Raw genomic sequence first — 17592 nt, 5'->3', positions numbered from 1 at the left:
AAGAAATGAAGGAATAAAGATGAAGGGCACTCACGTTGTTTTGTCCCACTTGTTGATAATGAGGTACATCTCGTAGAACTTCCCCTGGGGGATTGTGCCAGGCGGGACCAGCAGGCTCACACCTGAGGGAGAGGGTTTTATCACTTGTGTTGTCTTATGTGTAATCAACTTAGAAATCTGATTTTAATCATGTGCGAAAAGACACGAGCTCAGGCAGCGTCTATCACCTGTGTTGGGGATGGTAAGGCGGCCTCCCAGATTTCCGAGGGTGGCGCTGGTGCTCAGCCCGGGCTCTCTGGACAGGGTGTGGCTGTGGTAGTCTCGCTCTCTGCCCACAGTACCCACAGACTTCAAACTGAGGATTTCTCCGTCCACTGAAACCATGTCGGTGGGCAGTTCCAGGGATGAAAGTGTGGAGGAGTTATACACCTTGATCTTGAGGCTGGGCAGGGGGTCCAGCAAGGGAGAGGTGGTCATCGGGATCTTGTGGGGGCTGTCGTTGACCCCCTGCTGCAGGGAGAAGAGGGGCCCGCGGAAAGCCCCCGCCGTGGCTGTCAGATCCGGAGGAGCCGAGGGATGCAGAGGGTGAGGGTTATCTGTGGGCACAGGAGAAGAGAGGAGTTGCTCTCTTATCAACCAGAAATGACACAGGCAGGGAGTGCTAAAAGAGACGCAAGTGAAATGGATTAATGTCGCTAATTAATATTTGATGGCCAGAGCAAAAGAAAGGACACCATGACAAATGCTTAAAATGTAAAAAATGGAATGTAATGCCGCACAGAACGGAGAAGCTGAGTGAGAGGAGATAATGGTATAAGAGAATTAATTTATGGGATGATATAAATAGCAACGTGATAATGAAATGAACGGCGACAAAGTGCTTAGAAGAAAATCGGTCCAAACAGGAATAGCTGCGAAAAACAACAAAACAATGATTGGCCGAATTCCGCGCGACGGTGTGAACTCACCCTGTCTGGGGGGCTTGTAGTTGCCAGGGTGGAAAGCGGCGGTGAGCGCCGACGAGGAGTCGGTGATGTCTCCGTGGAGATGGCGGCATCTGCGGCGGTATGCGAGGACTCCCACGCACAGGACCATCACGCTGAGCAGCAGGGCCACCACCAGGCCAGCGTAGACGGCTATGCCCATACCTGGGGCCAGGGCTGGAGAGGGACAGAGAGTCAGGTGGTTAGGACAGCATAAGGCGACACGTGTGAACACACACACAGTTACGACAGTGAGGGAAACACAAGAGGGGAGAAATAATCTGGAATGCAGCACATTCTTAAATTACAAAAAGTAAGAGTTTAATTATTGTGGCCCAACATGTTGCTGAAATTCGCAGTTCATTTGCCGACAGACTATAAACGAGAGTCCTGATGATGAAATAATCTTTCGCTACTAAACCGTGAGAAGATCATTGAGTTTCTTTCTGACACAACCATCAATGACGAGGCCTCCCTGAAATCTGGGGAACTGTAATTGAAAGCTTGACGGTATAAAATATAACCTATTAACGCCATTAATCAAAAATTATCTGTAATCTACGAAAACGCACATTTCTGAAGTCATTGTTTCCAGACTGAGAAGTCTTAAAACAACACTGGCCCAGTCATACTGCGGGTACAACGCTCCCACTTGTCTATACTGGACACAAATTCTGTTACAGTTTAACAGATGGGGGTTAAAATCCCCAGTCTGTGGAGCGACCCAATGGCCACCACATGGGCAAACACGGCCAGCAGAGTCCTTGCTTTGACTCCGGGCCAACCAGTTGGACCCTCGCTGCACGCCGTTCCCCAGCACATTTTCACCCTGCAGAAATCCTTAAAAAATACAGTTGCTACGAGGCTTAAGCACTCAGAGCGAGTTAAATTAAATTTGTATCCTCTAAAGTTTTAGTCATTTTAGTGCTTTATTCCCTGCATTTTTTTTTCAGCTCAGCAATGAATCACCTTCCAGGAAACAGAAAAAGAAGACTGAAAATGACTGGAACTCACAGAAATGGGACACATACGATTCGGTAAATCAGTGCACCGATGCCGGCTAAGTGGATCAGGTGACAGCTGCGATGTGACCAATCCACATTAAACGCAGTGTCTTTGTCAGTGCGTTTCCGCTGTGGGTGACATTAATTCAGTCACAGGGACTCACTGGCTGGGTTACACTGCCTTCATGACACCTCGCACGAAAATTTCTCACACAAGAGTTCCATGCAGCGATGCAATAATCAGGGACAAAGAGCATCTGCGGATGCACCGAGCCGAGGTATTAGCATTGGCACCGAGAGAGAGAAAAATATGGATTTGCACATTCCTAGAAAAACAGGCAGATTAACCATCGCGACCCTGAAACTTCAAATGAATGTTTGCACAGAACAAAGGCTGTGGATTTTGTTTCCCATCTGTTACACCGCGAATGCATTAGGGAAGGGAACACGACACAGTCGGTGTGGACAGGAGAATTTATGAAAAGTCACTCTTTCTTCGTCTAGATTCAGTCCCTCGAGTTAGACTTAAAACTGCGTTCTTTAACTCTGTTGAAATGATGCAGTGTTCAGATTAAAGGTCTATAGTTCACTGACATCAGTCCAGAAAGCTTCATTAATAGAGCCTCAGTCTGCAGTGTGTCTGCAGACTAAGATGCATCTATCCATACTTACCCAAAGTAAGTATGGGTAGAAGTGAGGTGAGGGGGTGGTTGGCCTTAACTTCACCTGCACCCCATTGAGCTCCCTCCCTTTTCTCCTGCTGGGTGATTGGTTTTGACTGGTCAGCAGGCCCACAACAGCCCTGACTCCTCAACGCTGGCAGAGCCAGACCCAACACGGACACGTGAGCCAGTCACACCACAGCAGAAGAAGTGAAGACAAGTAGCAAAGTTGGCGGGAGACAAAGAAGAGCAAAAATGAAGAAGGAGACGACAGGCTGGATATACACGGGAGGACAGAGCTAGATGAGAGGCAATTTGGCAAAAGGGACAGGAAGGAGTTAGAGATAAGGTTGTGATTTGTTGAGAGGACAGAGGGATTATACGTGTGTTGAGAAGGGGAGGGGAGATAAGGATGGCGGTGCTTGAGGAGAGAGGAGAAAGCACAGGCACTGGTGAGCGGCAATGAGAGTGGAAGAGAGGGTGGAGGAGAGCAAAGCCGGAGGCGGAGACGGGCTGGCAGAGGAGAGCTCCCGTGCTCACGTGGCGCGATGGAACCGAATCCGACAGCCGTCCGCACTTATTACCAGAAACGGAACAATAGCGAATTAGGTGCATTACTGTGGCCGCTCTCCCCTGAGTCCACATCACATTGAGCTGGAGGAATTACCGTCACTTCAAATGTACACTATATTACAGATTAACTGAGAGTCAAACAGAAATCAAATGTATTTCTGCAGCAAGGGGCACTGCCTCTACCTCACAGCCTGTGGATCAAAGAGTCTTAGCTTGGAGGCATTTGCTAAGTCCACAGCAGAGCCTGCACAGTTGTCGCGACGGGTTAGCACGAGCTGAAGCATTCTGGGCAGTTTGCTTAATTAAGCCAACGTTTTATTAATCTGCTTGTTCTGACTGTATCCTTTCCTACGATCTACAGTTGCAGCAAGCGGTTGTGCAAGTGAGGCAATGTGCTAATTCGGGGTCAGTTGTGAAAGCTACGCAACACATCACACACCAGACAAGAGAGGACAACAACGCTCATGAGCAACTTGGACATGAAGGTGAGGCCTTCATGCCCTGAACGTGATCTGAGATGACACGTGAGCATGGATGGACGGGACTGACACATGCACTCGACACCACGTGTTAACACAGATGATTTAGGACCACTAACCTGGACCGCACACACACACACACACACACACACACACACTACGAAGACAAACAGTGTGAAGCAGCAAAAGAGGACAGTTATGGGAAGGTGAACTTACGATGGCTTGCATGTTCAATAGAAATCTTTTTATCTGTTTGAACAGGAGAAAAAAAAAACACAAGAGAAGAAGAAAAGGAAACAAAAGCACAAAAACATAAAAATGGATGGACTAGTTGTTATCAAATGAACAATGCAACAACATAATGCAAAGCAACAACAGGGCTGCGCACAATAGCTCATCAAAATGAAAATAGAAATGTAAACACAAGATGTAAACAAGGAAACATACTTCTCATCCAGAAAATAATAACCCCCCCTCCCCATTAGAGAAACGAGCGTGAGTGAAGGGCATTGTCAAACAGCTTCTATAATATACAAGAAAAAAAAAAACGTATAAGGCGTGACTGTGAAAAGAGATTAGCAGCGTTCGGATGAGAGTGGCGAAGTTAAGGGCCGCTTCGCAAGCGAACGAGGACAAGGACACTGGTGTTTGTGTGGCGCATGAGGGAGACAATGTAGATTGAAACCGCAGCTTCATACACCCCGCAGGGTGCGTTATCGCCTCCATCCTATGAAGGAGGGGAGAAAAGAAAAAAAAAAAAAAACTCTCCTGACGGGAAACAGTCATTTCCAAGATAACACCAACGTGAATCATCACTAAGCGATTTGAGGAATATCGAAGCCATCTTTCAGAATTGTGTCGGTTACTAGATCTCAAATCAAATAACCTCCTCTCCGTAGCTCGACTAAAAAAAAAAATGGCTTCCCCGTCGCTGCCATTCGCCCGATGGCAATTAGAACTAAAAGGGTGCGATGAAGATGATGGTCTGCGGTGTCTCGGTGCATTTTACATTTATGATTAGGGTATTGAGCCAATCCTCGAGCTAGCGGGCAGCGGGAGCGAAGAAGGCACGGCGCGTTCATTTCGACAGTTGAGTCTGTGGCCGCAGAATACTCGTATCTATGTATGTATGCGCTGGCTCAACAAATAAGTCAGTCAAAATCCTGCCAAGTGACAGATTTACAGATTTTACATAGAGCTTAGCGCCCCCCCCCACCCCCCCCCCCCCACCACCACCCTTTGTCACTTGAACGCTTGTTTTCCCGATGGCCCCCTGAGAACGCTTGGCTCTGTTCAATCAAATCAGACAACGCATTTGTCTAATCTGGCGGCTCACACGAAGCTTGTTTATGTCAGGACTCGGGTGTATGTCTAACAGAGGTGAAGCTCCGCGTATCATCCTCCCACTGCACGTGCGTTCAGGAGGTTCGTCTGCATTCCGTGTCTTCTCTGTGTGTGTTAGTGTGTGTGTTTTTTTTTAGCGTGCCTTTGTGGATGTGTATCTCAAAGATTCTAATGCGCTGTCAGCTGGATTCCTCCCAGCTCATCACGGGCTGCACATTGGGTGTCAGTGTGAGTCTGACTCACTCTCATATGCTCCTTTTTTTTTCGCTAATTTTTCGACTTGGCCGCGTCATGCTCTCTTCCCACTCCTCTCCGCTCTCTTAGCCCGCACTTGCTCTACGTTTCTTTTCTCTTTCTCCCTCTGTATTATCTTAGATGTGCTCCTTCTCGTTTCATGAAAGTAACGATTCCCCCAAGAAGCATCCGTCTGCGATTTAGCCGTTTTCACATTTGCAATCTCGCCATGCCGCAATGGCCAAACACCTTGGGAAGTCGGTTCTATATACCTCGGAAATGTAACACACTTCATGAAACTGTGAGCTATGAGCAAAGAAATCACTGCCTGCAGGAGTTTCAATTATCAATTCAATAAACACCTGAAGCAGAATGTGCTCCTAGGGAACTGACTCCTACAGATACATAAAAAAAAATGTTCTTCTTATTTTAGACACTTGACCGATTGGCAGTGGAGCACTGAATTCAACAGAGGCTGATTTGCATTAAGGGGCAGAAGGCAGAAATATACATAAACCAAATATTTACTGTTTTTTTTGACATTTAACAACTGCACCAGTCCAAACTATTCGGAGACTTACTTCGTGCACACAGCCCCTCTGTGCAGTTTTTGCTCTCCATCATGCTCCCGCTGCAGTGCTTTCCTCCGTTTATGGGTGGGGGGGCTTGGCACTCACGGCTCCGCCAGTGGGTGCACTCTGTCCCACAGGCGGACCACTTTGCCCACTCCGTCCAGCCTCCATCCACTGGAATGGCAACAGACATGCGAGACATTTAAGAGCAGACCGACGGCGACAACAACACACTTCCGTCTCTCCAGGTGGAGGGAAATCGGCCGTGACGTTCTAATGCGGCGCGATGCATATGTAATGGCCCGAAGTGCATCATTTTGCAATTTGCAGAAGGCATTCTGTGGCGTGCTTTAAATGACTTCGGAGCCAGAGTGGTCTGAAACGCATGGCGAAGCAAAAATAACCACTGTAGCGCCGTCTTTCTGACGCAGACACCTCAGAACAATGAAGTCAGAGCAGTTACAAAAGCAAATGCTATTCTGTTCTAGTTGGATGGGGTTGATTTTCAGTTAAACAAGAGGAAGTTGGCTGTTTCCCTGCACAAGTTCTTTCTGGCGCCTCCAGCTAAATGGTCCATTTGGGAAATTTCTTTACATTCCAACGCATGACTATTTCCTCTAAAGGTGTTCTGAGTAACACACGAGCAGTAGGCATCTTCACCTGGGCACAGCGTGGTGCAGGTTACTCTCTGGACGGGCGGGCCTTCACAGAAGGCTCCTCCATTCAGGGGGGCAGGATTAGTGCAGCTGCGCGTCCGACGCTGCCAGCCCCGCCCGCACCGAGCGTTACACTCCGACCATTCAGTCCACGAAGACCAACCGCCGCTCACTAACAGAGAGACACACGGAGAAAGTTATCAATTCATCAGTAATGAGAAGAGAGGAACACCCTCGAAGGCCCGCTGCTCAGCGAGTGAAAAACATCAAAGTACAAAATCTGAGCTAATGAAGTCCATTCTCATGTCTGAAGCATCAGAGAGGCAGAAAAGAGGAAAAATGTATACGTTACCGTAAACGATCAGAGTAGCAGTGCTGCTGCGTCTCTTTGCCACCACGTTACGGGCCACACAGGTGTAGTTGGCGGTGTCCGAGAGCCTGGCCTGTTTGATGATCAGATCGTGATCGATGGTGATCAGGAAGTTGGAGTCCTGCGATGGATCTATGACGTCCTCGTTCTTCAGCCAGTCCACCTGGAGAGAAGCAGACCTTGCATTAACTTTAGTTTTTTATTTCATTCATTGATTAAAACAAAGCAATTCAGTATAAACACAAACGATCCGAATGAAAGGCAGAGCAGAGAGAAGAATAAGCTTATATAATCTGCCCCTTTCCAGCCAACAGTGACTGTGATGTTCCCATTTTAGTTCCAAAGATACAATTACACCATTCAAACAAAACAAAAAAAAATGAACTTTCATGACTACACAATGGGTAGGACAATCAAACTAACATATTTCATTATATTTCCTTAACATATTGGCTTTAATTGTTCTTTTAAATGTTCATTTTGGTTTGGATTCTTTGGTTTATTTGTGCACATTGTTCCATAAACTGATTCCTTTCACAGATACACTCCATGAGTTTAGTCCTAAATCTTCTTTTGTTTTTTTTTGTTTTTTTATCAGATCTCAACATCTTCTCTGATCTGGACTATCCCATGGCAAGTGGCTATTTTTAGGTACATGTGTTCAGACCTGGCATTAACACGCATTTCCAGACCCGATCCCAAACCCCCATCATCAAACAGTGGTGTTTTATGTGTCCGTGTCATGACGTGGGGGCACACGTTCTCCACCCTTAAGTTAGTTAGACATGCACATAAATTGCAACTTCAACCCCTGGAAGCTTCTACACGCACCGATCTCTTGTAACGAAGGTAAACAAGGACATCGCTAAACGAGGAAATGCACTACCACCGCAAAGACGCGGTTAACATAAAACCAAATAATTCAGCTCTCCCACGGTTCGAGTCGTCTGTGTTCACTTCCGTTTTGACTGTCTCCTCCACACAAACCGTCGTACAAATCACCAGGTGCGTATGCATAAACATGAGTCAGCACAGAGCTCAGAGCTATTCAGTAAACACTCCAAACCTGCACAGCTTTAAGCCGGTGCACGTGGTATTGATCAAACAGGCAAAATTTGAGCCATTTCCACAGAGGAAAAAAAAAACAAAAAACACTATTTTCTACAGTTTTCTCCTGAGAAAAAAAAACATCTCACATTTATTATTAACACATCCTCCTTATGCTCCTAAAGGGGATAATACTGTATCATATATCTGTATCATAGCCGTCTAAATGAAACGATACGATGGGATTTATTATTATTAACTCTCATGCAATCACATAATGTGTACTTTTCATATAAACATCTTTATGATCCCTTCATGCTACATGTTTATTTTTTTTTTATTTATGCTACATTACTGCCATGTTATTAAGCTGCTCAAGAGTAAACAACAGAGCTGGGCAAAACATTAATATTCACTCGACTAATAAAAATCCGCGTTCATGAATAATTTGCCTCCTTTTTTTTAGTGCATTGTTGCGTGTTTTATGAGAAATATAAACAGCTCGGCGTTAAAACGTGACACAAAAGTGGATTTAAGCCTTTCGAGCTGTTGTTGCTCAAACAACAGAGAATATATCCAGTGATGTTTATGTGTTTAAATGAGAATTTTATTGACGGTGTCAAAATGTCAGTGGCCTGCCCTTTGCTTTCATCCCTTTTTGTTTTACGCTGTTGCAGACTGTAGTGTATAAATTAGTGTGACTGATTAAGTAGATGTCTGCTTTGCTGGCGCTCTAATATATACGCAGGCAGAATGTGAGGGGGTTCAAACTGCAAACATAGATAGATCTGAACCATATATTACCGTCAAGATTACAGATTTGACCCCAGAATTGGAGGCTTCGAGAAACGCTGTGTTTACCTCAGCGGCGGGCATGCCCTCTGGGGGGCGACACTGCAGCAGCACCTCCTGCTCGAGACGCACCTCCCGTCCCAGAGGCTCCTGCTCAAAGTTCTTCCTCAGGTCTGCGGGGGGAGACACACATGCAGTCGGCAGTTAGTGAAGGCCGTCCCATGACAGCCGAGTGACACCCTGTTTATCTCAGTGACACTGGCTGTCACAAACACACACACACATGTATATACACACACCCGCACACACCAGGCAAAAACGCTGCAAAGCCCCTGTCACGTCGTCGCCTTTCCCCCCGCCATGCCCTCATAAACATTCAACGTGTCAATCACACTAGCCCACACATCTCCACAGGGGGGGACTCAGATGGAGTGTAACAGCAAATCTATTTGCATATATGCTTAAGCTGACGCGTACGACAAGCGAAGAGTCGGAAACATTTGCCCTTCTGCTGCTCGTCTTTCCGCCTCGCACACACAAACACAAACACACACACACAGCCTTGATACTGACATGCGATGCGAACGTAGGCACGGTTGCTCTTGGTGGTGCCAGCCGAGCTCCAGGCCACGCACTGGCACCAGTAGTCCTCCAGCCCGAACAGCTCCTCCACCTGCGTCCTCGACACCGAGATGTCCACCTCCCGCACCACCAGGCCTGTGCAGACAGAGAGAGGAGGGAAGAGGGGACGATTAGCGAGGCGTGTTTTTCCACTTCGCATATAAATAATGCACTGGGTGCAGGCCAAAGGTAGTTAACGTGCCCATAAAATCCTATAGGAGATAATGGATTATGTAGTTGAAAATGATGTTAGTAATTGAGCATGATGTTTATGTCTGTAAAATACAAGGTGACACCACGGTGTGCGTTTGTGTGCGGTTGCGTTTGTCACCTGTGATCTGGTCCAGGCTCTCTCTGGTGACGTGGTCGTTCTGGTTGACCCATTCTCCGTTACATTTGAAGTAGATCTGTGTGGCAGGTGAAGCCCGGCAGCGCAGCTGGACCGGCCGGTTCTTTACGATGAAAGCGTCCTCCGGTTCCAGCAGGAATTCTGGGAGCGGTTCCGCCGGTGCCGACGGGAAGGAGTCGGGGAGAACCTCGGTCTCGCTGTAGTCGGTAGTCTCTGAAAACACGGGACACAGAGGAGATTAAGACGACTGTCCTTCGGGCAAAAAGACTTGCGAGCGAGTCTCCATCAGCGCTGGGATGGTTGTGGAAGATCTGAGACGCCCCAAAAGTAAGAAATAAGCAAAGTGACAAATTTGTCCCTTGAGGATCAATAAGCTATCACAAACTTGGAACACGTCGGTGTGTGACAGCTTGTCATGTGTGTCTCAAACCAGCTTCAGGGTATTAACTCAACCCTGTTACTGTATTTTCAAGACATTTAAGGTGTTGACAGTTCCCACTGTTAGTGACATTTCTGCCTCCCTATATGACCAGTAATCTGGTCAATGCAGGCCTCCCGCTCTGGTCTCACTATGCTTCTCAGCTGGAGAGGAGAGCAGCTGACCTTGCACTGATAGGCTGTGGTGATCGCACATTATCTCCTGACATTTTCGTCGTGACACATCCCTCGTGGCGACGCTGCCAAGAGCTTCTCTTGGCAGGAAGGACGCAGTATTTCTGACCCCTCCACTTGTACTTGTTACTCCAATAATGATGGGTTGATTTCAGACAGTATATCAACGTCGCGACATTACCGACTTAAACATGTCGAGGGTCGACCTGTTATTTTCTTTTACTGATATTATAAGTTATTACAGGCAAATTTGTGATGGGGTCAACACAAATAAAATCCACCAGAAAGTTTGAAAACTGAGACAAAAAACATAGCACTTACACAACTGTACATCATGGTTTAGGGTCATATTTCAAAATGTACAAAATTGGTGCGTTCCATTTGTAGTGGGAATTTTAAACAGGAATGCCCCCAAAGTTGGATTTCCTACTCGAAAAGTTGGAGAATCCTCACTACTGACTCCACTTACCAAGATGGCTGCCCCGTGTCTACACAGTAGTTAGGTATCCATTTATTAGAACTTCTGATTAGTTTCTGTTGCACTAAATTGATCGTACAGGCAGCATTTTTCAACATACATATGTCTAAATGCTGTTAAACCATAAATTATAGTGTAATTTTGTGGTTTTCATGCGTTATATGGGAACTACAAACCTATGTTGCGCTAACAATGGCTAAAAACAATAGCCTGGTAAAACTGAAACAGTGTTTCGTGTGTTCTTGTAGATTTCATTACTGCAAATGAGTATGAAACTCGAGTTGATTCAAGTTATTTTTTTCAATTTACTTCAATTTATTTAAAAAGTCTTAATTTAATTTAATATTATAGTAATAATGTTAGTTAATATCAACTTTAATTTCTCTTTGCACTCAAAAAATGTAAATATTGAACACACCAAGTTATATTTGGACAGGACAAGCACTTTTGTGGACGTGGCCATCTTGTTTTCCTACTTCTGTAACTGGAACGCCGTCATTCCCAGTTCCAACTTACGATTTCTGAGGTAAATGGAACGCGGCATAAATCAGGTGGCGCCAGAAATATTCTCTACTTTGGGCAGTATCTCAACATTGTCTTCTTTTACCATCTATCTTTACACCTTATGGGTAACTCTGGTGCTCATAAATTGTAAATGATTCTGACGTTCCAGGAGAAAACTTTGTTCTCCTTCTGAAAAATAATCTAAATTCAATAAGATTTGAGTGGAAGACTGGAGCGGAGTGCAGAGGAATGACAATGTTGGCTCCAGTCAGGAGAATCCAGAAAAGCTACTGGCACATCCAGCTCTGTGGATATGCCCTTGACACATTCAGATGCACACACTCACACACACAAAGAGGCATGTAGGAATAGCTCATGGGCAACCGTGTCTTTCTTTCACAGCAGTCTCACAGTCCTTAAAGCTCATTCTCTGGATCCGGTGGATATGGAGTGAGGTTTGAGAGCAAACACAGCAGCTTTTAGATAATGGGATTTAAAGCAGGCAAATTTGCAGTGTATGTGATCAGTTATTCCTCAAACAGAGAACAAGAGAATCTACTTAGAAAGATACCGTCTCCTATTTTAGGAGGGTGAGCACTCCCATCCCACTGATTCTCTTGACAGATTCTGTCCGAGGCATTAGGGGAAGCAAAGACGGGGAAGAAAAAGCGGCAGGACTCAAACGACGTCCAACAAGTACTCATGGGATTCAAGAAGCTGTAGCGTTTTCATGTACGGGAATGCTGCCCCCACTTGACCCAAATCTCCTCGGCGATAAAAAGAGGCCGACAGGGCTAAAAGAGACTGAAGCGGCGTTGCCCGCGGCTCAAAGACTTGACTGTGCCACGGCCGGAGGACAGGGCGGAAAGGGCAACAGCTGCTCCAGGCCATCGCGGATGGACCTGTCATCCTGCATCAGCCTCTGTCTTCCTCGGCCCTGTCCCACGAGCACGTCCCGAAGCTTCTCCCTGGCTCCTCTGCCAACCTGTGACCTAAACTGAACCCCCCGTTTATCTTTTTTTTGATTTCATTCGGGTTCATTAAGAACATCAGACTCAGAGGTTGTCAGATTTGTGTCCGTGGTGGATGGAAGAGTTTGGAGAACTTTTTACATATCCCGCCCATCTTTCACTGAGTTGTCAGTGAAATTAGGTTTTGCCATTTCCTAAAGAAGTTATACACACACACACACACACATACACGCACAACACACACTCTGTCTCTGCAACCCCCTTGTTACACCACAGGAGTGGTCCATGCTCCACAGAACTCATATGCGCTTCAGTTGCAAGTTTACGCGCAGGTGACAAATCCGATTAATGAAAGTTAACACATCTCAAAGTGATGTTTAACCAAGAACGCAAATCCCTTTCATTGTCGCGCCTCTCTCTCTCCGAATCCTCTCCTCGGCTCTCGGCCTACTAAGCTGTCGCCTTCAGTCTTTCAGACTTTGAATTCTCTGTCAATAACCAATTGTGTTGCCCCCTCCCCGCCCCTCACCCCCGCACTTTCCCTTTGTCCGGCATTGATCGGTCGGTGTTCAAACATCGGCTGAAAGCACAGCCTGTCAATCTTGAGGCGCAACGAGAGGGGGTGTACGCAGAGAGAAGTAGGAAGGCAGGAAAAAAAAAAAAAGATGGCAACTGAAAGACAAACAGAGTGAGACGACGGCGGCGGCGGTGGCGGCGGTTGAGACGGAGACAGAATCGGGTATTCAGATAAACCTCCCTCTCTGTGCAGTGTGTGCGCGTTTTGAGGCCTGCAAAGAGAGGCACAGTTTAATTAAAACACTTTTGGATGACAGAGGTAGGAGACAGACAGCCCCCCCCCACCCTCCCTCCATCATCTTTCTCTGGGATAATGGAGCCGGTTGGTTTAAAGTGGAACCTGTGTTTTTGGGGCCAGCATACAAACATCCATCAGAGCTCAGCAGCCGGCAATTTGCGCGGAATGGAGGAGCCTTAAAGAGAAGAACTCCTCGGCGTGCAGCGCAGCAAGTCTTTTATTACTCTAATGACAGACAGCAGACAGCTAGACAGCAAACACAGGCTTCTGAGTATTCTTTTCTCCGGCACACAGTCGCGCGAACGCACACTCTCTCACACACACACACGTAGATCCACACACTGGATGACAACCTATGCTTATACAGTACGCTCTCACCCACTCTTATTCATGTATGCTAAACCCGACCGCAGCAGAAGGGGTCCCCGTTTCCTTTTGTGCGGCGGCGCTCAGAGTTTCTGCACGGTGTAACCGAGACGGAATCTGGGCAGAGGTGGCGGGATGGGGAAGACATGAGAGCCGGCCAAAGACAAGACAAGAGACACTTGAAGGCAAGTGGAGAGGAGAGACAATGAACTACACATCCTCTCTCTCTCTCTCTCTGTCTCTCACACACACACACATACCCAGCACTGGCCTGCTATAATAACTGGCAAGGAAAATGAATCACAGCAATGTCAATCTTTGTCTCAGCCTGACTGTGAGACTGTCTGTTGTTCTTTCTGCCCTCTGTCTTTCTCCACCCTCCCTTTTTCTTTTGCCTCTCATTCTCATTCTCTCTCTTTCTCCCTCTCTCTCTCTCACACACACACACGGATGACTGTAATTTTCTTAGCCCCAGCGCCTCTAGCCAGAGTGGAGTCTAAAGCGCCTGTGCTTTATCATTACCTTTACAGAGTTAGTCATTACCGTCCCCTCCAGTGCCCTCACTATCCCAACACTGCACTCAGAAGTGGGGGGGCAAAGCATTAAAAAAAAAAAAAAAAAAGAGGAAAGAGGCAGAGGGAGAGGAATACTTTGAAGAAGCCAAACAACAGAGAAACGCTATAAAAGGCAAAGGGTCAAGTTGTGTTTGGCAAGAACAGGATTTTTTTTATTTTATTTTTTTTGGGGGGGAGGGGGGGCATCCTATAAGGTCAAAAACAAACAACACAGCATCCCACCTCCTCCCTTCCGCTTTTCAGTCGAACGTATGACATAGGAGTGCTTTTCAGTCTGCCCTCCCCTGACTCCGGTCCTCCTTCCCTCCTGCCTGGCGGATTCAAAGCACTTTGTGCAGCTCCAGCCGACTTCAAATGACATCCTACAAGGCTTAAACGCAAACATGTCGAGGTAGCCCACAGCCACGGAGTCGCTGAGGCCGCTAAGGACAAACAGATGTGAGGACAGACAGTCAAATATGACAACGCTGCCGGTGACGGGGGAAACAAGGCCAATTAATATAGTGATCAACAGCCATTATGTAACATCGACTAGCTGACCGCATACATCATCCTCACCCCATCTACCTCATTATCTTCATTCTAGCGAGGAAGCCCCCCCGAGGTACGAGCTGCACGCACACAGAGGCAGGTCGAAGGAGACAGAGATGGATGGAGGGAGACAGTCTCTCCTTGCCTTCCTTAAAGGACAATTACACTGAGTGATTGATATTCAGACTGACCTCATCCTCATCAGCCTGAAAAAAAAAAGAATCAAAAAAAGAGGGACAGGAGGAAGTGAAGAGACGTGAAGACTGGGAAAAAATAAAACAAGTGTCGGGGTTTATACGAAGGTTCTGATGGGAAATAAAAAAAAACGGTGAACGTGTGAGCGGGACAGTCATGGTGTGTGCATCAGGCAGGGCATGAGGCGACATGAGCGCAGGTTGGAGCGACACAGCACCACTTCTCACATCAACAAAGGCAGACGGAGCGAGAGGAGTCATGCAGTTCACCCATCTGACGGGGCGCACGCACACACTCGCCCAAAACCACAAGCAGCCGTTCGGAGCGCACGCCGGGGACAAAATTGGTCAACTTTTAATAGGAAACGTCATTAATTCACCAGCGACCAACAGACACGGCATTATTTTCATTTCATCATGATGGCTGCGAGGCAACAGGAGGCAGGAAGCAGGATTTGACGTCCCGCTAGGAGCGGCGCGGATCCAAGCCTCCGAGACGGCCGTCTTCAAAGTCCTTGTTTGGGTATTTTGATACCGCCACCAAGACGTGCACCTGTGGTGGCTTCACGTGGCTCTGCGGCCATTTCTTTGTACTCACCATGGTGACTCTCTAACTAACAGACCCCGTCTCTCAAAGCAGCAGGCACACACATTCTCTTCTCTTCGGGGTCTCCAGGATTCTTATTTGCCATTCTATTTTTTTTTTCCCCCTCACGTGTATCTCTTTAAGTCTCCTGCAAAATTTACATATTTTTAATTTTAAGACTTCTAAGTAGGAGATTGATTAGGACAAACGAGGTGTCTAGTCTTTTTTCTTTTCTCCACAGTCTGCTTTGCTTTAATGTGAATTAAATGCACAATTTGATAAATAAGACAGCTTTCAGAATAGGTGCCAAGTTAAGAAAAACTCCTCCAGTTCCAATAGATGAAGATCCCATATTGATTTTGTAAACCCTGTGCAGTGAGTTTTTACACATCTTTTCCTGCATATTCTCATCAGAAACCTCGTTGATACTATTTCTAGTCTCGCAGACAGCACAGCAAGATTAGTCCACGTGTGAGGGAGGTCCGAAAAGTTTGACAGCATTATGAGGCCTGAGCGCTGGTGTGTGGCAGCATTTTGGATTTAGTGTGACTTAGTGTGTTTCGCTGTTGTGACAACAGCGAAACAGCGAATAAATAATAAAAAAGCAAAGTCATTCAAAAGATCCGCCATCTAGGGGTAAAATATTCCAGAAACACAAATACAGATGACAGAATTAGTTTGGTCAAAGTCTCTTTCACAACTAAGCACAACTAAGTCCCTAATTTAATTCAATGGACTCTGCTGTGATATTACTGACTCACCGACTTCGAACACAACGTAATGACGCTGTACTTTAAATGCTGGAACATGTTTTATTATAGCTTTGCTACGCAACGAGCCTAAAAGTTCGTGACAGCAGTGAAAATGTCGCACTTTTGATTGGTTCCAACATGCTAATGAGGACACCTGCGGAGAGGCTATTTCTGTGAGGTGTGAAGCCTTCAGTTTCATCGGGGTATACGAGAGCAAGTGTGTAATTAACTGTGCAATGTGCGCGCGCAAGTGAATGATGGGATCTGCGTAAGGCAGGTAAAGGCTCGAAGAAGAAACAGAACGGGTGCGTCCGTGAGTGAGAGGTAGGTGGCAGGAGGCTGGAAAGCAGATTGGCAGAGGGGGAGAGCCGAGCAGGTGACGAGGATGCATAGTGACAGAAATGCTTCGCTTGTCCGTCCGGCGTGTCCGGGTGGCAGGAGGAGAAAGAGCAAGCCGGAGGACACGGTGGCACACAAGCATACACAAACGCACAGAAAAACAAATGCGAAGGCTGGCGAGATCTCGTTTGCAGATCTGCTTGGAAATAGAGGAGGGTCACCCCACACTCTTAGCTGCAAGCTGTGTTGCACTACAACTCTGTTAATTGCAAATGAAGTGTGACATGCCCCTTTTCAAAGGACTCACCTTCTGTCTCTTTTTCTTCCCCCTCATACATCTCAAGGTATGCCAGGGACACACACACACGCACACATGTTAACATGTTTTCTAACTGTAAGGCGGTAAACGTGGAGGCCCAATAAAATCGAAGCAGTCAGCTGTGTTTTTTTCCGATAACTGCGTGAACAATGGAGAATTCTGTGGCCGCTTCGAGACCCACGCTACGTTCAAAGTGTGCGTTTGAGAGAGAGGTAGGGCGGACGTGTTTGCAAGAAACTATGGATTATATTTACCCGCTGTTTATGCAACGGGCGGCCTACTCCGAGCGAGATCCTGTGACTGTGCTTTTGAACGTGTGGGTGAGTGTGACTGCGAGAGTGGGAGCGCTAAGAGGATTTGCGCTTGTGTTGTGGCTGCGAACCCACTGCTGCTGCTACTGGTGCATTTGAATAGACAGAGAGGGTTAGGGTGGTGGTGGTGGTGGTGGAGGGGAGGCAGCGGCGATGGCTACATCCTGGCTGAACGGGTGCTCTCTCCCTCTCTCTCTCTCGCAGCTAGGGGGCGCCACCCCCCACGGAGCTCATTAATCACGGCCCATCAAAACAAGTGGCCCTGCGCTGTTTGTGCGCGCCCCGACGACCACCTACCGCATGGGAACACGGGCGTACACAAGCAACGCCATCAATCACCATCAGAGGTGGAGGGGGGAGAGCGGTTCGGAGAGGGGTGAGGACATTGGGAGACGGAGAGGCAGGGAGGGAGACAAGAGTGGGTGCTGTTTTCCTATTATCCTCTCGAAATTACAGACCAATGTCACAACTATTACTTGGAGGTCAAACTCATATGGCGGAATGAGAGTCTTCCCGTCCCGCGCGCGCGTGTGTGTGTGTGTGTATATGTGTGA

At 47.0% G+C, this 17592-nt stretch overlaps 1 protein-coding gene across 2 annotated transcripts in view; it reads right to left on the bottom strand.

The window, feature by feature from the left end:
• The window catches only part of unc5b (unc-5 netrin receptor B), a 47824-nt gene that overhangs the window by 6352 nt on the left and 23880 nt on the right, over positions 1 to 17592 (bottom strand). The window contains exons 2-11 of one of the 2 annotated variants that reach the window (XM_047603689.1): positions 9669 to 9899; positions 9290 to 9433; positions 8786 to 8889; positions 6860 to 7040; positions 6512 to 6679; positions 5861 to 6025; positions 3918 to 3950; positions 969 to 1160; positions 228 to 596; positions 35 to 122 (exon numbers count right to left, since the gene is read on the bottom strand). In XM_047603689.1, the coding sequence (XP_047459645.1) occupies positions 35 to 122; positions 228 to 596; positions 969 to 1160; positions 3918 to 3950; positions 5861 to 6025; positions 6512 to 6679; positions 6860 to 7040; positions 8786 to 8889; positions 9290 to 9433; positions 9669 to 9899 (1675 nt within the window). The remainder of the gene's footprint in view (positions 1 to 34; positions 123 to 227; positions 597 to 968; positions 1161 to 3917; positions 3951 to 5860; positions 6026 to 6511; positions 6680 to 6859; positions 7041 to 8785; positions 8890 to 9289; positions 9434 to 9668; positions 9900 to 17592) is intronic. The other variant, XM_047603690.1, reaches the window with a different exon arrangement.

Source organism: Mugil cephalus, chromosome 13, assembly GCF_022458985.1.
Source record: "Mugil cephalus isolate CIBA_MC_2020 chromosome 13, CIBA_Mcephalus_1.1, whole genome shotgun sequence".
Classification (NCBI taxonomy): domain Eukaryota; kingdom Metazoa; phylum Chordata; class Actinopteri; order Mugiliformes; family Mugilidae; genus Mugil; species Mugil cephalus.
This window is presented reverse-complemented; position numbering and strand designations above follow the sequence as displayed.